This window comes from Venustampulla echinocandica, assembly GCF_003357145.1.
Source record: "Venustampulla echinocandica strain BP 5553 chromosome Unknown scaffold_0, whole genome shotgun sequence".
NCBI classification, from domain to species: domain Eukaryota; kingdom Fungi; phylum Ascomycota; class Leotiomycetes; order Helotiales; family Pleuroascaceae; genus Venustampulla; species Venustampulla echinocandica.
In genome coordinates this window covers 343,450-367,269 of record NW_022474205.1, presented here as the reverse complement: position 1 = coordinate 367,269, position 23,820 = coordinate 343,450, and the positions used below count along the sequence as shown (strand labels likewise).

At 46.2% G+C, this 23,820-nt stretch overlaps 7 protein-coding genes across 7 annotated transcripts; 4 read left to right on the top strand and 3 right to left on the bottom strand.

The window, feature by feature from the left end:
* Nucleotides 1-2,425: 2,425 nt before the first annotated feature.
* On the top strand, nucleotides 2,426-3,535 carry BP5553_00102 (uncharacterized protein; the record flags this gene model as incomplete). Its single annotated transcript, XM_032008725.1, has 1 exon — nucleotides 2,426-3,535. One exon carries the CDS (start codon nucleotides 2,426-2,428, stop codon nucleotides 3,533-3,535), a length of 1,110 nt encoding a protein of 369 aa, XP_031872779.1.
* Nucleotides 3,536-4,701: 1,166 nt separating this feature from the next.
* On the bottom strand, nucleotides 4,702-8,881 carry BP5553_00101 (uncharacterized protein; the record flags this gene model as incomplete). The annotated part of the gene is made up of 7 exons (XM_032008724.1): nucleotides 4,702-4,898; nucleotides 4,954-5,433; nucleotides 5,516-6,415; nucleotides 6,521-7,162; nucleotides 7,219-7,294; nucleotides 7,536-8,809; nucleotides 8,869-8,881. The coding sequence occupies 7 exons, from the start codon at nucleotides 8,879-8,881 to the stop codon at nucleotides 4,702-4,704; spliced, it is 3,582 nt and encodes a 1,193-aa protein (XP_031872778.1).
* A 1,232-nt stretch (nucleotides 8,882-10,113) lies between these two features.
* Nucleotides 10,114-12,250, bottom strand: BP5553_00100 (uncharacterized protein; the record flags this gene model as incomplete). Its single annotated transcript, XM_032008723.1, has 2 exons — nucleotides 10,114-10,413; nucleotides 10,475-12,250. The coding sequence occupies 2 exons, from the start codon at nucleotides 12,248-12,250 to the stop codon at nucleotides 10,114-10,116; spliced, it is 2,076 nt and encodes a 691-aa protein (XP_031872777.1).
* An 831-nt stretch (nucleotides 12,251-13,081) lies between these two features.
* Nucleotides 13,082-14,257, bottom strand: BP5553_00099 (Uncharacterized protein; the record flags this gene model as incomplete). The annotated part of the gene is made up of 1 exon (XM_032008722.1): nucleotides 13,082-14,257. The coding sequence occupies one exon, from the start codon at nucleotides 14,255-14,257 to the stop codon at nucleotides 13,082-13,084; it is 1,176 nt and encodes a 391-aa protein (XP_031872776.1).
* A 687-nt stretch (nucleotides 14,258-14,944) lies between these two features.
* On the top strand, nucleotides 14,945-16,181 carry BP5553_00098 (Uncharacterized protein; the record flags this gene model as incomplete). Its single annotated transcript, XM_032008721.1, has 6 exons — nucleotides 14,945-14,975; nucleotides 15,022-15,047; nucleotides 15,098-15,270; nucleotides 15,323-15,604; nucleotides 15,657-16,122; nucleotides 16,179-16,181. 6 exons carry the CDS (start codon nucleotides 14,945-14,947, stop codon nucleotides 16,179-16,181), a joined length of 981 nt encoding a protein of 326 aa, XP_031872775.1.
* An 859-nt stretch (nucleotides 16,182-17,040) lies between these two features.
* Nucleotides 17,041-18,603, top strand: BP5553_00097 (High-affinity glucose transporter ght5; the record flags this gene model as incomplete). The annotated part of the gene is made up of 1 exon (XM_032008720.1): nucleotides 17,041-18,603. The coding sequence occupies one exon, from the start codon at nucleotides 17,041-17,043 to the stop codon at nucleotides 18,601-18,603; it is 1,563 nt and encodes a 520-aa protein (XP_031872774.1).
* Nucleotides 18,604-19,221: 618 nt separating this feature from the next.
* Nucleotides 19,222-23,277, top strand: BP5553_00096 (uncharacterized protein; the record flags this gene model as incomplete). The annotated part of the gene is made up of 7 exons (XM_032008719.1): nucleotides 19,222-19,330; nucleotides 19,407-20,152; nucleotides 20,203-20,811; nucleotides 21,186-21,320; nucleotides 21,625-21,838; nucleotides 22,287-22,597; nucleotides 22,642-23,277. 7 exons carry the CDS (start codon nucleotides 19,222-19,224, stop codon nucleotides 23,275-23,277), a joined length of 2,760 nt encoding a protein of 919 aa, XP_031872773.1.
* Between the last annotated feature and the right edge of the window lie 543 nt (nucleotides 23,278-23,820).

The window sequence follows — 23,820 nt, the reverse complement described above, 5'->3', positions numbered from 1 at the left end:
CTTTCTACAAGCCAAAACAATGACAAGGAAGCACCTCCCACGATATAAAATGGTACATGAAAAATAGATGGACAGTTATAGACGTTGGCGAGCTAGGCTTCGAAACCATATTTCGATGAAACAACGTTGATTTGTAGAAGGGCAAAAGACCCTAAAATCAAAATTGATGAATTGAAATGACAAAATGGGCCTTAAATTCAAGGGCTTTATGGGCTTCGATACATCCGGATTAAGTAGATATGTAAATATCAGGGGAAAATCTGCATCCTAGCTTAGCACGTGTCAATGGAAGTGCACGCACGGCCTTGCAGCAACGGACGAGAACCCCTGACTTCTATTGAAATGATATCCCGGATATGCGTGGTGCCACACGGAAAACTTGCTTGAAGGAAACACTTGCTCCTGAGATAGGGACAGGCTAACAGCTTGATACGGTTTCAGGGTAGGATCATGGAAAGGTGGTCTAAAAGCCCTTAACAACCTTCAGACTGACGCCCACAGCCTTAAGAAATTATTGCCCGCCCTCAAAGCGAGAGGTGTCCCTGTTGCCTTAATGGCACACTCATATTTCAAGGCCTATCCAAGAGAAACTTCTCATGCCACGTACTCTTCCAAAGTAGTCCACGTAATCTTCCAAAGTAGTTGTCGTTTCACTATTGTGTAGGCAACCGTCGGGAGTGGATATGACCTCATCATGCCACATTGCGCTCTCTTAATTAATCTCTAAATTTAAGCACTTATCAGCAAAGGAGTTAAACTGTTGCTTTGATTTAGGGATGCTCAGGCTTGTAGAAATGTAGATGATGGTGGTGGCATTTGGATGGAGAAATTGTTCATCCGGTACGGAATCCCGAGCTACCTGATTTTAAATTGCCCATATAATTTGCAACGAATCTGATTCTCTCCAAAGTCGATTTCCGTCTTTGGACCTCCTGAGCGACCGCTGCACTCTATCTGAGCCCTGAGCCCTGAGAGCACTGTTGAGTCAGCTGGATTATGCTCGGGGATCCTTGTCTAGCCCCCTCGCGAATCGGAGAGCCGATTTTGGACCCCCTGTTAACCTGAGTCGCACAAAACGACGACCGAGCCCCTTACTCGACTTTGTCAATCTGTCAACGACGAAAGTTGAGTATATCCAAATTCTCTTTACCACAAAAAGTCGTACTTAAATACCGACGCACGATACTACTCCCCCAATTACTGTCAACAAATGCTTCTATATGATTTCAAAAGTCCGAAAGACCGACAACACAAATCTTAGGTGTCAACGTCTGGCGCTCCTCACACACAAGTTACTATTCATATAAGACGAGGTGCAATCATCTTAGTAGCAAGGTTGCGCTAGGGAATAAGAATACGTCATCCGATGCGCTATTATTCATGCAAGACTAGGCAACATCAGCACGGCATTGCATCGAACGGTACGTGGAGCAATGTACACCTCAAGATGACCCTGGAATGAGGGACTCGACATATATTACATAAGATTGCTTTTAATGCGGCAACTCTGATACATACATGCTGTTAACCCCATACGATGCTCAAGGCTTTCGTCTAGCAACAGCAGCAGCAACAGCAACAGCAGTAGCATTTCTTTTTTTTCCACTACGAAAGAGCGACAAACTGCTTGACGAAGAATAGATCTCCGTCCTTGACGAACGTCCCTAACTCCGAAGTCGGCTCGATATTTATCATAGTCTCAATCGCCTCATCAATAGAAACCCAGCGGTGCCACAGGCTCTCGGACGCCTCTGCTAGGCCCCTTGTCCTCAACCAATTTGGTGAAGGTAGTTGCGCCACTCCTCGCTCTTCGCAAAGCATTCGCCAATGGCGGTGCCGACCTTGCAACCAGTTTCTTCGAAAACCTCGCGCGCGATAGCGAAGGCATGATCCTCACTAGCCTTAACACCGCCGCCCGGGAGGTTAAAATAATTCCTTGAACGATGTGAATGAGCGCAATCTGATGGGTGAGATGATTGTAGAGTATGGCGCATTCTTGGGCGAATTTGGTGCAACGCTTTTTTCGCTAGAAATATCAGGCACCTGCCTATAGCTATTGCCTATATATGCTTCGATAACGAGCTTCTATACTGTTTCTATATAATCTGGATAGCGTAAATATCTCAATTTCAGTCAGATATTCGTGCAACTTAAATATCTCAATTCCAGTAAGATATTTACACGATATCAGATTTATGTCTAGGTAATGGGTCCTAAATCCTGATATCCCCTCCGGTGAGACGCCAGCCGGGTGCCTTGAGGTCGGTAAGTCATACATAGGTGAACCCTATAGGGTAACCCTAACCTCCCCCCGTGACACCGACACCACCCATTCCGCTATCAAGGCGCTCATCGCTTGTAGGCCGCCCTGCCATCCCCACATGCCCAAGCAGCACTCGCCAAAAGCTACCTTGGCAGCCGAAATATGTCCAACACTCCAGGAAAGAACTGGAAAGTGACCAGTGTAGGTCGTCGAGACACCAGCGGGCAGTCTAATATGGTCCAGGGGATGAAAGAAGAGTACTGCCCAGATGCTGCAGAGGGCACACTTTGGGATCCAGTTACGGGACATTGGGAGCTAGCACATCATCTGCATGCCGCCAGCCTTTACCCCTGGCGGCAAGTCGAAAGTATGGATTCCATTTTCGGCCCTGGTGCAAATGCCGACGTTTTCTCTCCGAACAACGGCCTATTTCTAGACGAGTGGGTCGAAAAAGCACTCGACCAGGGTCTTATCGCATTTGTGCCGAATGTTGATTTGGAAGCAAACGACAAAGACCTTCCTCCTGCCGATATTGCGGAACGGAATCAGCGTCTACGCGACTGGGAGACAGCCCCCAAGAAAGAGTATAGAGTGGCCGTTCTGGATTTCGACAATAAGCTTGTCCATATTTCCCGATGGCGAGATGGATCAGATTTCAAAACATTGGCTGATCTCGACGGAAGGCCACTCAAGTTTCATACCAATTTTCGCCCCCGCGCTCGTTATGTCTGGTGGACATTCATGAACGCTATTCTCCAGACCGCGTGGCGGCAGAAGCAGAATGAGAAGAACGTCTTGCGGCAAGAAGTCGCAAACGCAATACGATATTGGGGAACATGTGGTCGCCATGTCAAGAAGAACATGCTTCGGGGGTTTGTCGACGAGCTAGGCCAGGACATTGATAGCATTCTGGAGAATTACATTGAAGAGGACGATACTGGTGACACTGGCGACGCTGATCCGGGGGCAGTGGCTGTCATGGCTTGCGAAACTGTTTTCCGGACGCAAGAAGCTGCAAAGAAAGACGAGGACGAGTCTGAAGACGAGCACGAGGATGGGAATAACGGACGAAGACGAGGATGGAAATGCTTGGTGCTGCTATTTATCCTTACATGTTGCAGCTCAAACTACCTTTTCTCTCTTTCTGTATCGCGGCGCAAACTGCTGGTTTTCTCGTGCATCGTGGCGCAACCTACTATTTTCTTTTCTTATATCGCGGCGCAAGCTGCTATTCCTCTCTTGTATGCCGGCGCAAGCTGCTATGTAGATTAGAATTAACAAGACATTCCAACCCTAAAGTTGAATAGATTTGCAGCTCGTGACTTTCAGCTATGCTTCGCTGCACTTAACACTTAAGCCCTTGGAGATTCTCCACTAGGCTCGAAGTCTTTAAAGCTTCTCTACAATGCCGGGATGGCAGTATCGACAGTAGGCAGATGTGCCTGGCCGGAAACCGACATCAACTAAGGAAATATAGAAAGGCTTAAGGGCTTTAGGCCTATGTTGTAGAGAAGCTCTAAGCGTGAAGCACAGGCTTCATAAGGCTTCAGCCTTAACTTCACGGGTTTCTAGCATCAAGGAGTATATACGCTTCAGTATACACCATCGTTTCCAGCTATTATTTAGCTCTCAGCTATAACACTAAACCTCGAACATTACAGTTTCAGCCTTATCATCCAGCACTGTCTTATCCAGCTCTAGCTCCAAACACCAAGGTCTCCTCGAGGGTGAGTAGCGCCTGAGTACAGTGGAGCGGCGATAGTGACTCTAGCCGCGTTAGAGACGAAGGTCGTAAATTGTCGTCTAATATTGCCACAAAATTATACTACAGAAGGTAGCCTGCATGAGTGTCCACTTCCGCTATCGAACTTGAGCAGCTGCTGCTCTAATCAGAGCGGATGATCAGCTCGGGTAAATTCCAAGACATAAGTTTGGTATGATTAACTTATACAGCCATCAAACGCTTGCAGAACGACCCCCAGCACGGTATTCACTCATTCATGCTCATACTAATTGAGACCGTCACGTTCACTGTATTCCGCTGTATTATCAGGCCTGAGAATGCCCTATATGGTATGTTAGCCCTTATACCGAATGAGCGGGGTTGATATGAAAAATAAAGACGCATTCTTACCATTCAATTTTGGGGAGCATAGCGAAGTGCAGAAAAGCCCCATTGGACTGGATAAATTAAATATGGTCTTCGATGGTACCACATTCTGAATCCAAACTTATATCCAATTGGGATGGTGCATTGGTGCAAACAATGTGGTAGGAGTCCACTCGAAAAATCAAACCTTCGTCCCAATGGAGATAGTACAATAAGCACTCTGTTTATCCCCTTGTAGATCAGGATCCGGCATTCGAGGAACATTTGAAAATAGCCTAAGAATCTTGTCACAGATAATATCCTCCTCTTAACAGCCTTTTTACTTTATTTATTCGAAATCTGTTGTAAAAGGGGGATTTAAACTGCCCCCTAAATATGAATCAAAACTATCAAGGTTGAACGTAGGGTCAAATAAGCTAAATAAATCGACATCTGCGATGGAGTCGAAGATAAAAGGATTAGTATCCGGTACTTGATGCATGTGACCTTGTGAGAGAACATTTGTGATTGCATGTGCATCGGGTACTGGGGAAAATATCAGTTGACGGATATAATACGAGATTGAGCTTTTTGAACTCACAAGCTTGATTCATCATGGTAGGCGCAAAGGATTGAGAATGATCAACTTCCTGGTTACCTGGATGAACCCCCTCTAGAGGGGTTTTAGTGCCCGAAGCCACCATCGTAGAAACGACACGATCCATCTCTGTGAGCAGCTTCCTCCCCATATCAGCGGTGATTGCTGCCGAGCGAAATATTATCTTTAATTCGGCAAGAGCGTCACATATTGTCTGGAATTGGATGCGACAACGAGGGCGGTGTGAAGGAATTTTGCCGTAACGCAATTCGCGATAGAAAACGCTTAGTGCTAGTGATACTGCATAAGGCACAAATGGGAAGAGAACTATTTCATCGTGAAGTTCGCGTCCTATAGTTGAGCTAAGAGTTAAGGCTGATAAGCTTTGGCGAAGGTAAGAGTTGGAGGAGCGTGGCGGTTCCGCCCATGATTTTGATCGGCAGGAGAGAATCATTACTGCATGATAGAGTATCTCGATCGTGGCTAGGGGCAAAAACAATTATTAGTGAATGAAGAAATTCGAAGGACAATAACAGTTTATTGCGAAAGTGCAGGATTAACCTACCAAGGGAAAGTGTGCCAATCTGGGATGCTTTGTGCTGGACGACAAGATCCTCGAATGTCGGGTAAAAGTTGTCGATTTCACGGATGTCTGAGACTGATAAAGGCCGATAGAGGCCAATAACCTTATCCAGAAGAAGTATAACCTGAACAAATAGACGAAAACATGGTTCTTGTTGATCAAAGCATGATTGCAGGTCGATTCTAATATCACGCTCGTGCATCAGAACTGGCCGTCCATTGAATGCAGCATTCATACGGTCGATAGCCCAAACACAACACAACAGGGTTACACCGTATTGATCCCTATCAATGTCGTTGTGAACTCTAACATGTAAGCCGATAGATTGGGAGTGGTGCACTGCTCTGGCACAGAGTTGTGAAGAAAGATCTCCGCCATCTGGAGCATCTATATACTGCGACATCAAGGCTAGTGCTTGTATGAGAATAATCTTGTTGCTCACTAGACCAATTTCTATAGATAGTCTCATTGAACCAGACACCTTATCCCCAAATTCTTTGGGGCTCAAGGGATGCTCCGAATCACCGAGGAAGAGATGTGGACCGGCTACAAAGTTCTTCGAAGCCGCTAAGCATATGGCTTGCTGTAACAAGATCCGGCCAGGATCCGTATTTTGGAGTGAGTGGTAGAGGTTCTCATTCACCACTGGGAATATTGGGTGCATTCTCTCAAAGTAAATCTTTGATAGAGCATCAAAGCTAGGAGGTGGAGGCGTTGTTGCAAGACATTCCTGCTCCAACATAGGTACCAATACTTTCTGCAACAAAGGTGTTGCACCGTGGAATAAACTATACTGGGATTGTTCTGGTATCGTGAAAGGCACGGCTTGAGAGCCTTTCCTACTCAGGGTCGAGGTAAGCCATACCCCAACACTGTCGTTCACTACAAGTTCTCTTGGTCAGATACATCTCATATCGAAACGATAACGACAAGCAACGTATAAGCTAGTTCTAAGGTAGCTATAACTCATTCCATAGGTTTACATACTGGAGGACCCTCGAGTAGTATCGGGGCTGGTAGCAGCCAGGAGAATCCCTTCTGGACTCAGATCTCCAATGAAGCGGGAACCAAGGCTCTTGGGAGGCTGTTGGCTGGAATCTTCATGAGTGGGCTGATGACTTCCTCCTCTGTCCACTGAGAGACGTGTTGCCGGCGTCCTAGCCTCTTCTTGAACTGGCAAGGCGGTAGAAGAGCCGTGGGCACCGCTTAAATGGGGTGCGGTGTCTTTCTGAACCTGGGGTTCTGCATTCTCAGGAGATCTAGCATTGTTGGGATGAATAGAAGCTGGTGAGGTCTGCGTGCTTGAGTATTCACGGGTTGGTGGTGCCGCATTAGTAAATGGTTTGGAGGGCGGCGGCCGGCCATTTGTGTAGTGATTGCATTTCCTCTTCCGCTTGCGACAGGGCTCGCATGCCCTTTGCGACTGCTGCCTCTTCGGGGTGGGGTCCGCTGAGTCGGAGTTGACGAACTTGAACATTGATGTGCCTGTAATAACTTGGATGTATAAGAGAGCGTCGGATGGGTCTGGGACACAGATTTGCGATTCGGGGACGTCGGAAGAGCGAGGGGGGCAAAGAGTAGTGGCGACGGCCCAAATAGGTTTAAACAGCGGGCGGTGCCGTTTAGGGACTAGCGTATTCCAGCGCAAAGGGTTGCGGTTATCGCAGTTAGTGCCTTAGGCATACAACGAAGACTGAAAAAGGGGGTTGTTTGATCTCTAACTTGGTTATTTGAATTAAACTGCTCGGATGCCTTGAATAACTAAACAAAAATTAAATCACAAGAACTAAATTGCCCTCCTCCGGCAAGACAAGAACAATTCATCAGGATTCCCGTTGAACCGCTCCATGGTCTTTAACTGAAAATCCTCGCTCTCAAAGTCGAAGTCAAATAACCTGACCAACGTTCCGATCACCAATATCTGTTCGAAGTACGAGATGTTTCTCCCGATACAGGCTCTCGGCCCAGTGCTGAATGGCAAATGAGCCTTAAGCATCTTTACAATTTTTTCCTTGTCTTCTGTTATCCAGCGATCGGGGCAATAAGTTTCAGCATTTTCAAACGTGTCGGGATCGCGAAGAACGGTATAGGTTGGCACCGAAACTGTAACGTCTTCGTCGATGAACTGCCCAGCAATCCAGCGTCCGCCTTTGGGAACTATTCGTGGAAGCCCCATCGAGCTCGATGGCCGCACACGGAGAGCTTCTTCGATGCATGCTCGTAGATATGGAAGTTTGGATAATTCTTCGTACGTTGGTACGTCCGCTGTGCCTGTTGCTTCATCTAATTCTTTTCGAAGTTTGGCAAGGACTCCGGGGTGCTTGTAAATGAGGTAGATAGAGTTGGTTAATGCTGCAGTTGTGGTGTCGGTCCCAGCATTCATCATAACGGAGCACTCGGAAAGAATTTCTCCTGCTGGTAAGTTAAGGTCTTCTCCTTTGCTGCTCTTCATCATTTTAGAGAAAATGTCCGACTCCTCTGCCTCGTCTTCTCTGAAACGGAGCTTTGTATTGTGGTAGATGATGTTATCATAGTCCGCACCAGCCTTTTTGTATGGGTGCCTACTGAAGATCTTTTTCGTAAGTGGCAGAAGTGGTGCCTCCATACCGAGAATAGTGTTGATGATGGTGGCGTCATGCAGGGATTTGATAAATGGAACTTTGGTGAGCTTCCCTTCAGGAGTTTCGGCGTCCACGATGTCATTGCCGCGCTCGAGACATCCCAGTGTGCGACCATATAGAAGTTCTGAAAAGAGGTCTATGGTGAAGTAGTTAAGATATCTTCGCATGTTGATTTTCTTTCCGCACGCGGCATGTTTATCGATCTGAGTGACAAGCACAGCTGTTGTCTCAGCCATAACTGGCTCCAGATTGGCTATTGTCTTTTGTGCGAAGAGATGAGCAAGCATCTTTCTCTTCCTTTGGTGCTCAAGTTTCACCCTGGCATCTGCCATGTGACGATATTCCCCAGCTCCACCGTCATACCAAGCGTCTTTCATGAAATTGGCACCGTGGCCATAGATGTCGGTCAGAGCTTGGGGATCTGAGATTGAGATATGATTGGGTGCAATCCGGACATGGGTCCCCAATTGTTGATGGGCTTCATGGATAGCTTTGAAGTGCCGATACGCGAGGTTGTGATAGATGCGCCAGAATGATGTGAACCCTGCGAATTGCGGGGCAGGGAACTTGCGAAGGTGTTTGCGGTCAACGAAGTAGCTGATGAACGGCAGTACTACAGCAGCCAGAATAGCAATAGCGCTGAGAGCGAGTGTTACTATGTGGATCCGTCAGGAAGTACTCACAGACGAAGGGACTTGATGAAAAGCAATGTACCTTTGAAAAGCATGGCTACTAGATTCGGAATTTCAGAGTTTATCTTGCAGCCTTCTTGCAGTCTTGCTCGTATATCGTATTCCTACTTTGCAGTGTACTTGGATTATGGCTTGAGTTCTCTGCTTGGAAGGCAATGCATTCACTTTATTGATGCCAAAGCCCCCTCACACTCTCTTCTCCATCATCAACCGGTGCACATATCCCGGGTTGGAAGTCCGCTCCCTAGCCTAGGTTTTGTGCTATGAATGCGGAGGCGGAGTTTCCCTTTACAGACAGCTAGTCCTCACTACCTCTAACTCCGCCTCCTTACTCTTTCCAAACGGAAACCTCGCACAGGCGACTCTTGACTCGAAATACCGTTAGTTTAGATAACCTTTACCTTCTTCAGGATTGCTTCAGAAGCCAAAAGCTCCCACTCTGTTCGCCTCCTCCGCCTCTTACTCGGATATGGGGCTGCCTCTAATAAACTCCGACTTGTTATTAGATGTGTTTGGCAATTTCGATTCCCTGAGTCGCGTCAAATAATTGTAGTCTAGCCTCGAGACGTGAGGCTAGATATGTGCTAGACTAAGAAGGTGTTGAGAAAGAAGTCACATATATTTCAGTAAACTGAATCTTTTATAAATGATTTTCCGAGTAATGCAAAGTGTATATAGGAGTGTTGGTGACTCAGCTTACTTTGTTATTCAGGGCAGAGTCTAACTCTCGATAGGCGTGCTCATGTTTTAGCTCTTAGCTGCAATTATACCCTTTTGCATGACGCGCATTTGCGCAAGAGTAGACTCCTAATTCAGTTTCGAGATCTAATTCTAAAGTAGAATAATTCTAACTCTTATTGTTCCATGAGATTCTAATTTTCCTAGATTCTATCTACAAAACGACTTTTCCGAAATCGGGAATATCGCTATCGAATTGTGGTTAGACGAACATGGGCCAGAAGTAGTGGTGTCAACTGATGTCAAGTGCTAGGTACGATGGAAAATGGTCAGTCAAGAACAATTTACCCTCTGACATTAAAGTAGTACTGTAGTATAAGAGGAGAACTGCCAATCAAACATAATTTACAAAGCACTCAGCTGAGAAGTTATATACCTCTTTATGAAAGAACACTCACTTGGAGTTTTGCAAGCAAATCTGAAACGATTTCTATCTATAGAGTTTACAAATCTCTAATTGTATTTCCCGAAGACAGATTAAAGCTCCATGAGACTCCCATATTTAGTTCGGCTGGCATTTATATTCTAACTACCAAACATCCTCTAACCAGCGCTTGTTCTTCTTCAAGGTTTTTAGATAAGCCTGAGAATCGCCGTCAAATGCATTATCTTCTCCAATTATTTGTGCCATTGCTGTGAATACATCTTTCGCCATCCGTTGGGCATCACCGCAAACATACACACATGCATTTTGCCTTAGTATCAGCTCCCTGAGTTCCTCGGCCTGCTGGTTGAGTAGGTGTTGAACATAGACCTTCTTTGTCGGGTCTTGTCGGGAGAAGGCAACGTGCATACTGAATGTTCCAGGTTTGAAAGAAGTTTCTAATTGCTACCCGATGTATTAGGAACGGTTTTGACATATTTCTTTAAGGGGAGACCGTGAATCTTACCCTCCATTCTTCTTCATATAGAAAGTCCTCATTACGTCGTCTACAACCGTAAAAGAGAATTGTTCGGCCGGCAGGATGAGCGCTATTTTGCCATGCACGTTCTTGCACGAATGCACGGAATGGAGCTATACCGGTACCAGGACCTATCATAATGATTGGTACGGAATTCATTTTGGGTAAGCGGAACTTGGAGCGTCGGACATGGATAAGTGAACTCATCGCAGTGTTACGAAAGCGAGGACCGCTGAGCAGGTGAGTTGGCTCAAGGGCGTTGGGACCCCGGATTTGGAAATGTTGAGCTAGGAGATAGTTTGTTGCGACGCCCTTGAATTCATGGGACCACTCGTCATTCTTCTGTGTCTCGACAACCGCGGTTATTGATATGCATTTCCTCGATTGGAGAGACGACGAGGAAATAGAATAGTAGCGAGGTTGTAATTTGCCGATCATTTCGAAAAGTAGTGAAATAGGAACAGAGTTCCATAATGTGGAAGACCCAAATCCCTCGAGAAATTGAGCAAGATTCAAGCACAGATTCTTAACCTCTTTCTCAAATGCGACGTTGTCTTTGCTTAGCCGAAGTAGTTCAGCCTTTGTAACTTCGTCTGAGCAATAGCTAACAAGGCTGCCCAAAATGTATCGAGAGATCGGGGCGCAGATATCAAGGTAATATCTAGTTGCTGCATCATAGGTGGTATAGGCCGGAAGAGGAAGCTTGACTGTTGGATCCTCACTTCCGATGTTGAATATACTGTCTTTCTTCTCGAACAAACCAAAAATTCGCAGAAACCGCTCTACCTCCCTATTTGAATTCTCGGGCGAGACACCTAGGTGATCCCCTGTCTCGTAAGTCATGGTCGAATCGCTAATATCGAATGCTACATGGAGACATTTTCGGGGACTGTTCTGGAAGACCTCCCGCGACTCGCTAATCCGAGCGGGAAGTGGATTCGAGTTTGTCCAAGGCCCTCTCAGCTTGCCCTTGCGGTGTGCGGCGTTGGGCTCTCCCAGAAAGAGCGGAATGCTTGATGAAGACTTTGTTTCTGAAATAACAAGATTGACGATTGGTGCACGCTCCTGTTCAGTGAATCCCAGGTGATTTGCAAGCTGTGGCAGCGTTTCATCCTTCCAAGTCAGGAAATCATCCTCGAGTGATCCATCTGCATCATCTCCAAGTCCAGCAGAGCCAATCCGATGAGCTCCAGCCCCGCTAAGGGTTGAATCGACACGCTTGATCATTTCATTGTAGAATTGATAGGAACTATTTCCGAGTCCGAATGACGCGTAATGGAGATTATGCGCCTGCAAATCCGTTTTCGAGCGCAAATTTGCGCAATATCGATCAAAAGAAATACTGTTATCTGTGGGGTCTCCCTCGCCATATGTAGCGAGTAGGAAGACCAAAACGTTCTCTTCGGAGAGAGAGAGCAGATCGTCGTAGTCGAAATTGTCCAGGTCTGCGACGAGACCTTCAACGCCAAATCGAAAGAGAGCCTCTTTCGCAAAAATAGAGGCGAGCTTTTCTGCTGTTCCGGTCTGACTACCGTAAAAAATCATGCATGATTTTCTTGTTCTTTTGAGTTCTGTCTTGATATTCCTACTCGGAGTTGCGAGAATGTTGCTTGTTAAATTTGAGGTCTTGCTCCGGGGTGGAATGAGTGGCTCCACGACGGGTTTCTGGCTGGTATGAGATATAAGTTTCTGGACCCCATAGGCAACTGAGGCTCCAAAGGCGACTTTGAGAACTAGAACATCTGCGGGGCTGAAGATATCCATAGCGACAGCCTTCAAACGGAGTCTAGGTCATGGAAGTGGGTACACAAGAAGCAAATGATCTAATAAATGTGTCTCGTATGTCATCTTGAGGTTCGTTTTCAATTCTGATATATACATTTTCTTCAATGCTGGCACTTAGGTGTGTCCTGGGCCTAATCGTTTGATATGCTGATCCGAGACAGTTTCATAGCGGTGGCTAGAAGAACAAAGCGGAGGGAGGTCTCCTTTGGGAACTCCGCCATCAGATGGCGAAGTACAGCCACAAACACTATTCGTTACGGGCAACCCTTTGTCACTCGTATCCTCCGCCCTTCGCTCCCCAAACGGAACAAAATATTAACGGTCAAAACTTCCGCGACTTTAGAGAAGGCGCGGCGCTTTTGGCCACCTCCCTAGGGCTAATGGGCTAATCACTCCGCACTCCTAGGTCTAGGGTCATTCATGGGGATGGTGGAGTCATAGCCCAGGAAGTTGTAAGCGTGCTTCGGTGGATCAGTGGTTACTGAGGGCTCACAACCTCGAGCCAAACAGTTGTCCCGTAAACTATCCAAGTCAGATTAGCCTGCTACAAAGCGGGGAGAGGTCACTACACTCATAGCGTGAGGGTAGCCTTCATTAACCAACAAGTTTGAACAGGCACTATTCAACACGTCGAGTCGTAAATAATTAAGGCATTGAGCTAAAGTCTGTTGCACCTTATACTATCGAAGAAATAGTCCCGCAGTTCAGCTTAGAATTCCAAGGCGAATTATTGAAGTCATTTCATGAAATAGCGTTATGTATTAAGATGACAAGAAGTCTGCCGTGTCTAATTCAAAGCAATTAATTAAACTAAGGACCCGAGGGCAAGAAACTGCCACCATTACCTGCCTTTCCTTGTTTCTTGTAGCTAGGGTACTTCTTCATCATCATGTCAAACAACTCCAGATCCTTCATAGCATCAACAACAGTCGTTTTAATTTCCTTCCCTGCTGCTATGCATTCGTGCAAATCCCTCAGCTCAGCAGTATAGGCGTCTTCATAGGAAGTTTGAATACTGCGGTGACACTTCTCTCCATGCTCGTTGAGTTCATCAATTTCCACGGTGATTCCTAAACCCTTCACAAATGGGGTGTCGTAGCAAATTGTGACACTCTTATCTTCCCCAAAGACAGCTACCTGGGAGTCAAAGCGGGGGACGCTGTCGATTCCAGTCTCGTATAAGCAGGTGAATCGCTCATGAGGCTCAGTCCGATTCTTATAGTCAAACATGGTCGTGTACCAGCGGGCATTATCCGTGGAAGCTAGAACCTCCTCGGGCAATCCACCAAGTACTTCACGCATCAAACTAAGTCCATGACTTCCGAGATTCGCGAGTAAAAAACAGTAGTCTATCTGCTCAGGACTCAGCTCCGCAAATGGCGTCCCCCAAGCTTGCTCCAATAGGGCGCTGAATCGTTCCCGTCGGTCAACCCCAGCTGCTGCGGAAATATCATCAGTGAATTTGAGGGGAGAGGCGCCGGATTGACCAATAAAATAGGCATTTGGACCGATAATATCGCGCACACGCGCGTATTTGATAGATTTGATGGTCGATACTTCACGTTTGAAAGCTTGTAGACTGGGTGCATAGCGGCGCATATAGCCCACAAAAACACGGGCACCATTCGGCGCAGATCGCTCAGCATCCAGAATCTCCTGTGCAGCTTGCAAGCTCAGGGTGATGGGTTTCTCAACCATGACAGACTTTCCTGCCTGAAGGCCCGCGATGGTGTATGGTGCATGAAACTCATCAGATGTAAGATTAAAGATGACGTCAACATCGGCACTCTTAAAGACATCTTCAGGGTTCGTTGTCGCGATTGGAATACCGAACTTGGTCGCGCAGTGATCAGCTGTCTTTTTGGAGATATCGCAGATAATTTTAACGGTATAGAGATGAGAGAGTAGCTGAAGGATGGGTAAATGGATAACTTGGGCAACATCGCCTCCGCCAATCACCCCAACCCTAAGGACTTTAGATGCCATCTCAAATACAACTTCTAGTAAGAACAAAGGACGAAACAAAAATAGAGTATTATATGGATGGGTCTTGCAATTGATATAGACATGCAGCGGGGTTGGCTAGGAACGGGGACTTGAAGGAGAAAGTAGCCCTGGGACGTTCAGGTTTTTATACATACCATACATTAGGTTTACTACTTGTTTTGCAGCATACCGACACCTGTCAATGAGCGACTGGTCGGCAGTATACGCTACTTCGGCACGAAAATGAATTGCCGTGACTCCGCAACCTTTCTTGATTTTGGTTGGTTCGTGAAACCACTACGAGTAACCCTAAGTGGCAATCCGCAATCCGCAACCCGACCCCATAACCCCACAATTCACCGCATTCGTCTTCTCCGCCTTCCGCTCCTCTCGAAATTATGGGATCGAGGGGCATTATCTCCACCCTCCGCCATGAATCCCCACCCTCTCGTTCCGTGCTCTGCTTCCCCCGGTTCTCTTCTCCAGAGCACTCTAGTAAACCCCAAAAATAAATAGTTGCATTCAAAAGTTAGGCAATCCAGACATCGTCAAATAATTCTCAAGTGAACTGCAAAGATTGTTATTCTTTCCTCCGTTCTAGTCTGCCCTACTTCAAGTTTCAACTTCGATAAACATCTACACTTACCGAGCAACAATACAATCATCCTGCCCTCGTTCACCTTCAAAATGTCCATTAATGTTGCGTTGATTGGCTCAGGTAAGTAATAACTACTATAAATTGTAACGGTCTCTGACAAGCACAGGTATCTGGGCCAGGGAAGAGCATCTGGTAGGTTAGGGCATTAATGACATTCGTATCCCAGACTTACATAATTTCAGCCAGCTATAAATGCTGCAGAACATCTCACCTTAAGAGCTATTTTTTCGCGTTCCTCAAAAGCTGCTACTGCATTTGCAAATGATCTGCCAGGATGTAATGTCTACTCCGAAGATGGTGAACTCGGCTATAAAGATCTTATTGCACGGAAGGACATCCATGCTGTGATAATTGCGTGCGTCAAGCCTTTCCCTGAATTTATTGAGTCAACTCACTAATTGTGTCAGATTGCCTATCAAAAATCAGAAGGAATATATACGGGATGCTTTATTAGCTGGAAAGCATGTCCTCTCTGAGAAGCCCGTCCTCGAAAACGTAAAAGAGGCCGTGGAGATGATCAAGTGGTACCGTGCCGAGATCCACGATGCTACTTGGAGCATCGCAGAGAATTGGCGCTTTCTGAAGAGTTTCGACCATGCTCGCGAAATGATCGCAAATCTCGGAAAGATCATTGGCTTCCAAGTCCGGATGTTTGACTGCGTCCAAGAGGATTGGAATTTCTTCCGTAGGTGATTTTGGTCTTCCATATTCCTTGCACTAAAAGCTATCTACTAAATATAGTGTGAAACCAGAGACCGATTGGCGTAAAACACCTACGCATCAAGGCGGCTTCCTTCTCGATGGTGGCGTGCACTTTGTGGCAGGTATTCGGCGACTGCTCGGAGCACAGTCTGGCAACGAAATCAAACAGTTGTCTGCTAATACAAGCCTGCTAAAACCCTTCTTACCTCCTGTAGACACCATCAATGCTTCTTTGAAGACGGTATCGGGAATCTCAGGCGTAGTGCAATTATCTTTCGGCACCACGCTTCGGGGCAATGAATGGACAGTCGCATGCGAAGGGGGAGTGGTGACTGTGAATGATTCGGAGATCACAAAGACTGTGAATGGCAAGGCAGAGAATGTCTCTATACCAAATGAGAGAACGGGAGTACCCCCAGTAGTTCGAGCCTGGAGCGATGCCCTGGCAAACGGAAAAGTGCGGCCAGAGCTGGAGCCTGAACCAGCTCTTGCTGATCTAGAGCTGGTAAGTCATGAATATCTTTTTCCCAGTCAATGGTTTTATGTCTGACACTCTGCGAGTAGATTGAACTTATGCTCAGGAGTGGCGAGCTAGACGGACAGCCTATGATCTGCGAACATCAATCCTGTTCCAGCTGAGTGGGGAAATACATGTACCTGTAATCTCTAAAATACTGTACTGCATTGCACATGGTTAGATGTCAGAGGAAGTTCTGCTAGGCACTTTAAACTTGACCGATTTGGCTAGACTTATTCGAAATGCAAGAGAGCCATAACAGCTCGTCGTGTTGACCGACAATTGTTTTGCCCCAGTATTGCGCAGGACTGTCTCAACCCTAGTGTCTCTGGAACATTGACACCCAACTCAGGATCGCCGGGCCCACAGATATTTCCTCTTCCATCCTGCATTGCATATGATTTAGGCACTAATTTTAAGATGTAGTAAGAATAGCGATGATCAATTAGCTCAACAATCACGAATATTTTATTCATAGCTAAGATAAGGTACGTAGGTACCTAGGTAGCACACAATCTAGGAGCGCTACAATTTCAGCTACTTCCGAATGTAGAAATGCCGCCTGTCTGCCTTGGAATTTCCATACCAAGTCCTGCCTCCAGCATCCGATGTTTCCCCGCTACCTCTGGAGACCCCGCAATCTCTGGAGATCCCCGCAATCGCCTCTACGAAGTGTGGGGATAAAAGACGGGGCGGACTGCCCTAATGCGGCAACTTTCCGACCTGGTTCGCCTCGGAGAATCACTAGGAAGCTGGCTTAATTTTGTACTATATGTATATATATCCTTTCGTCCTCGTCACTCAAGCTCAAGATGGTCATCAGTCATTCTGACCCATTCAGAGTGCTCAATTCAACTCCATCTTCCATTGTTCATTCGGCCGCTCCATCTCGTCATCAAAAGAGCCATGTTTGGCCAATTCAGGAGCAATTACAAAGCCCACAAGTGGGCTTTGCTTTTTTGTGCGATATCAGCAATCGGGGCCCTGGTGTACGGCTATGACAACACTTATTACAATGGAGTTCTTGCAATGCAAACATTCAAGAACCACTATGGCGATCATCTAGATGAGAACGGCAAGAAGGCGTTGAAAGTCAGCTTCACTTCCCTCTCAGCTTCCTCCATCTACATTGGCGACCTTTTCGGTGCACTCTTTTCTGCCCCCATCAACGATAGATATGGCCGCAAGGTGACCTTTTGGTTTGCCTCCGTCAGCATTCTCATTGGAGGTATCATACAAGTTGCCGACACAAACTACGAAGCCCTCATTGTCGTTGGTCGTATAATCATCGGTCTTGGAGTCGGAGCTTTCACAGTTACTTCCCTTCTTTATATTGGAGAAGTCGCACCAGTACAGATTCGTGGTCCTTCTCTCATGATGTTCCAGTTCCTCCAATCTTGCTCTCAACTCATCGCTGCCGGTCTCACCCAAGGCACGGAAAAATTGAGTAGCACCTTGTCATACAAACTTCCCATGGGTGGTCTCATCATCCTACCTTTAATGATGTTCATTGGTTTACCATTCATCCCCGAGAGCCCAGTTTGGTTCGGCATGAAGGGTAGAAAAGAGGAGGCAGAAAGGGCACTACGAGCAATCAACAGGTCTAATAAGACTTACGACCCTTCCGATGATCTCGCTATGCTAGAAGATGCGAGAGCAAGGGAACAGGAAACAGCTGCAGAGTCAAGCTGGAGGGCATTGTTGGTAAACCCCATTGAGCGCAAGAAAGTCATTTGGTCTGCGGGTGCTCTCTACGCTCAGCAAATCTGCGGTATCCTCTTCTTCTACGTATACGGCGTCGTCTTCGCCCAGGCTATCGGAATCAAGGAGCCATTCATGATCCAATTGGCCACCAACATTCTCCAAATCTTCGCTGTTGCTGCCGCTGTGATAACCGGTAACAAAATACGTCGACGAACAAATCTTCTCGCGACCACATCCTTGATGTTGATTGCATTCCTTGTCATTGGAGGAATCGGTACACAACAGGATCTCACAACATCATCGCAATACGTTATCGTTGTTTTCTCCTTTGTTGTTATTGTCGCCTTCAACTTTGGATTGGGTCCATTAGCTTATACCGTTGCAAGAGAGATGGCAGTAGGAACCAACCAGAATAAGATTATGTCCATGTCGATCGTCATATTCTACTTCACTACCTGGGCTGTCTCATTCTCTGCACCATACATGTACTATTCAGCTGGCCTCGGACCAATGCTCGGCTTTGTCTATGCTGGAACAACTCTTACATCCCTCGCATATATTTACTTCTGCGTGGGTGAGACGACAGGCAGGACAAATGACGAAATTAGCCTGCTTTTGGCATCGAACGTTCCTGCACGGAGATGGAGAACACATGTGTTTCCAGAGGCTATTGCTATTTATGAGGAAAAAGACCGGAGTAGCAGCAGTATTGAAGGCAAGGAACAGGTTGAGCACTTTGAGCCGTCTGGCAAATTATCTGTCTAATATGAGTTTACATATTAGATTTAGAAAAGAGATGCAATGAGGATTGAGCAGTGGCTGTCAACCACCACCTGATATAGCCGTCCCTGTACTTATAATATAGAATTTTATACGTTTTATTGCGTAGAAAGAGTTCCTTAACACCCCGTCTCCCATTACTCTGCTCTCCAACTATAATTCCTGTCCTAAGCGATAACTCCCTATCCTAAACCTTGAATACCAAGTGATATCACTGCTTGAAACACTACTGGTCCCAAATATATAAGGTTCTGAATATACTCTTAATAAATACAAGCTATAGCGTATTCTTCAACGAATTTGGTATAAAACTCTTTTCGCTAGAAATATTAGGCACCTACAGGTATTACCTACCTATGTATATCTCCGATATTAAGCTTCTATATTATTTCTATATATTAATCTAGATCGTATAAATATCCTAATTTTAGGTAGATATTTATAGGGCTTAAATATCTCAATTCTAGTAAGATATTAATTCGCCCCCCATAATTCCCGTGACATCGACGACATCCGCTATATTCAACCCCTAACAGCAAACCACTCACTCCTTCAAGCTTCATCTTGCTGCATTTGCTTCAGCTTTTAGGTAAGTTACGCATAATGCCGACGTATTTCTGCCCTCTTTGCGGGGTTTGGATGAGGGGAATTCTCCCTCCACGTCCTGATGCCACTGTGCAACGTTTTGAGTGGTTTGAAGAGTTACGAGTTGGTACGTCCATACAATGAACATCAGAATGATTTGCTAGAGAATTCTTGCTGACACGAATTGTGCTGCCTCGTTGAAGTTTGCTCAGCCAACGGAGCCGCCAATCCATATCTTACTGGCGTGTGCTTTGGATTACGAGGGCGAATGGAAATTGCGGCGCCCCCAAACTCGAGGGCAAAGTACAACGATAGTGGCGTCTCGATGGACAGATATCAACTTTATTATTCCAATAATTTGTTTTGGGTATTCAGTCTCCATGAGGCCTGCTGGAGGCTATTCTCCCTTCAAACCTCTGGGAGCGAAGAGGTTGATTCAGGAGTTGTTAATTGCTTATTCCGCTTACTCCTCTCAGCATCCGTCGATGCATTTGGTCATCTCTCCTTTCGCCAAGATGTTGGGGGTGCGAATAACTTCCGACGTCCGTATAACAACCCAATGTCACGATGTTCGAACACAGCTTGGTCGCTCATCTTCGCTGATCCGCACCAATACCTAGATCTTATCGAGCCTGGAAGTGACACCAATGACATTGAAACTATAGAAACCTTCTCCGCTCATTCAAAGTGCGGTGGCTATATCTCACTGGCCGACTGCTTTACTCGACTGCCAAATGAATTAATCCACGAAATCCTGATAAATTTATCGTCATGGGATGTAACGAGAGCTAGGTTAGCTTCAAGAGCAATCGCTCGCGCATCAACTATCGGCGGTCTCCGACAGGAGTTCTGGAGAAGTAGATTTTCTGCTAATTTTGAGATGGGGTTCGCATTTTCCCCTGCTGTTAAATTACGACCTTCTTTGGACTGGCACCGCCGATACTTCGCAGTTAAAACCGCTCTATCAACAGACAGCAACTTCTCTTCATTAAAAAACAGGAAGAGGATATGGATTGCGATAACTCAGATCACACGTCTGGCTCGATCCTATTGAGAGCGAGGCGTCTCCAAGGGATAAATGTCTCGGGGGCAGAGTTCAACTCAACATCCCTATACAGAGATCCATTCTTAGGTCTTAATGTTAGGCAGGCGGTGAGTGGTAATTTGAATGGGGATAACTGTGTAGCTATGCCTAGGCCACACCGTCGAGGTTGTCGAGAGCTAGAGGTGAAATCCATACCTATCCCAGCTTCAACCAGAGGGGTGCCAATTGGAATAAGCACGGTGGTATTTGATAACAGAACATACATACCTGGTCTACGGGTATTTAACGTCGAGTCTGAACTGGCGACAAATCCCTCAGCCATGGGTCTGATTATAAGAGAAAATGAGTCTGAATGTTGGCTACGGTCAGTCGACGACCCGTATGGAGTGGAGGTAGCTGTTGTCTCTACTGGCATTATATCCTTGCGATTCATCACGGGTAACGATGTGGATCAAATGTCTGGTTGGTTTGGAGAACCCCCTACGACTGTTACTGGCGTGGGCTTTTCAAGGCTCTTTGCTCAGGATGGACAACGAATCTGTGGCTTCATGGCAGGTTTTGACGTATTTCTCCTTCTTCCTAATGATAGGCCATTGGGAATTTCTCCGCTAAATCAGCATTTAGGTGTGTAAATTCGTTTCTTTCGGGATTTTGGAAGGTGCTCGCACAACAAACTCATCTCTTGAGCCAACCGAACTAACGAGAACTGCCATGTGTAATACTCATATTTGGAAACCAAATATACCGCTGCATCTAACGGATCCAGAACAACTGAATCCTCCGCTCCGGCTACCATCACGCAGCCGCCCCTTTTTTAACATCAGATTTGGCGGCACAAATGGTCATTTACTTTGCTGTCTAACCCGAATCTCTCTGCTACTCCAGATGGTAAAATAGAAGGAGGTATCATTGGTCTGGAATTTTACTATAATACTAGGTTCTCAACTTTATACGGAGGAAGGATGGGATGGAAAAGGGTTTCCCTATTGATGGTCCTGGTGGTGAAAGGATTGTTCGAGTAGATGTGAAATCCGGTAACCTCAATGATGCGTTTGGGATACATTCATTGACAGTAAGATAATGATGCTTTACTCTTTTGAGATTTCAAGATATTATCCCATGTCTCCCAATTCTGATGTTTCTAAGGCCTATATTTGTCTAGATATTAACGTTGCCGACTAGTTTCATACCAATATCAGTAACCAATTCGATTGTGGGTTTCATACTAGAACAATGGGTACTGGGAATGCAGACGATAAGTAAAGGATTTCAAGCTTGGCGGCAGCCTCTGACCGAACAATCATCGGGTTTGTAGCCACTGAAGGGGTATGTTTCGCCCGCGATAAAACGGTATCTGAGTTAAGATTGACTGGTAGGCACGTACTGGCTCCTTTATGAACGTCAGCATCGTCACTCGTAGGCTCGACGATATGTCACCTCAAAGCATGGCGGAACCAATCAGAAAGGCTATCAACTACCCGAAGGATACAATTGCTGACACTCTTGCAAAGACAGATGTTGGAAACCACATCCTTGCAACTAGCTACCGCCTAGACTCTATTGCTCCGCTACACGATATTCGGCGCATGCGTGTGTCTCGAGGTTGTAAAAACAGATCTTGTGGATCCTCACCCATAAGCGGCATTTGGATCGAGTATTGGGGTAACCCCAGACCCAAGTCGTAGGGCAATGGTTCCAAGAGAGCCATCTGCTAGATTTTGATCAAGGCGAAATAATCACCTGTATCTAATTCTGGATACGAACCTTATCACGCTCCCAAGCAGGCTCTGCAAAATTGGGACAGGTTGTAGGGTTGAATATCTCCACATCCTCCAACAAGTCATTATTTATAGGTGACGGAGTTAGCGATCGCCTTTTGCAAATTGCATACCAACATAACCGTCTCCAACAATTGGTATATCTCCTCTCCCTCTAGTTTGTCATTAATACTACTCATGGTGGCTAACGCCGTCTGGACCACAGCTATTGCTCTCATGGTCCTTGAGTTCGGTTTGGGACCATCCCCGCATAATTACAGTTTTTCCCGCTCTTCATGACCCTACGCTCATGCAACCACCTATCGGACGGACATGGCTCGTACCTCAGCTCATCCCTTGGGAAGACCAAACCTCGACCGGCACCATCGATCGGATCCAATCAATCACCGCTTATTCCCATGCTGATCTCACCCTTAGCCTACGCTTCAAATACGCATCAAGGAAGACCCACCACATTGGCCCTACCCCCCATGTCCAACAATCCACTTCTACCGAGCCGACCTTCAGTGATAATGAAACTATAATCCATTTGGAAACAGGGTGTAGTTGGAAAGGGCTGCATGAAGTCTCCGTACGCTTCCTTTCATTTCGACCCAAAAGCAAGACAATTATGAGGGCGGACTTCTGGGAACCTTCAGCAAGAACATCACGGGAGGCTTCTTCCATCTGATGTGGAAATCGACCGTTTCCAAACTTAGGGATATCTACTTTTTCTGCGCCCCTTTCGCATTGGAAGGTTTCTGGCCAGGCTATCCTACCAACTATCCAAACAACTTTGAATGCGCCTTTGCTCACATGAATCCGAAAAATATCAACGGCAAAGTCACTCTAAAGTCAGCAAATCCCCAAGACACGCCCGAGATCAATCTTGGATTTTTCTCCAAGGGCAACGATGACAATCTTCAGGCTATGTTCGAGGCGGCGAAGTTTGCTAGAGGTATATTTTCCAAAATACCGGCCAACACTTTCAAGGAAATGCATCCTTGTACCCAACCAGGTTGTACCGATGAGGACCAAAAGGATTACCTCCGAACTCAGATCTACTCGCACCACGCCACCAGTTCTGCTGCCATCGGTGCAGATGATGACCCAATGGCTGTCCTGGACTCCAAGTTCCGTGTCAGAGGTGTCGACAATCTCCGTGTCGTTGACGGCTCTGCTTTCCCTAGAGTACCTGGGGCATTCCCTGTGATCCCAACATTTATGATTAGTGAGAAAGCTGCGGAAGAAATTCTTGCAGCTGCTACATAACGGCTGTTTATATAATTCGCTGCAAATATAGAATAAATTAATTTCGTAATTTATCATGACATTTCAAACGTGGGCACATTTCGGCCGTGGCCCATGGGCACATATTTCTTTGTGCTTAGTTTTTGCCGCACACTTTGGCACCAGTTAGTAAGGTGCCTGCTTCAACTCCTATACAGCCCCTATGAGTAAATGAGCTAGTAAAGTAACATATATGCTAGAACGATAATTAAATCTATCTCCATATTACTCGTAGATCCCGAGGGCGGTCATAGCGTAACAAGACGAAGAGCTAGTATGGAATGGACTGGAGTTAGTGTGTTGTAGGTGTTAGCGGCGAAGTCGTTGGGTTAGGTAACGTAACGTAGCAGCCATAGGGCGGCACATCATGCTAGTGATCTATTGATTGTATTTTTTGGGGGTCTGTATCGTGGGGGGTCGTGTTGGGTTTGTTAGAGAGTTTGTCTACGGAAAACCTTGGATTTCTTAGACATAATAGCCGTTAACGGTGGGCAGTATTAAACCCGCAATACTTCCAACACCATA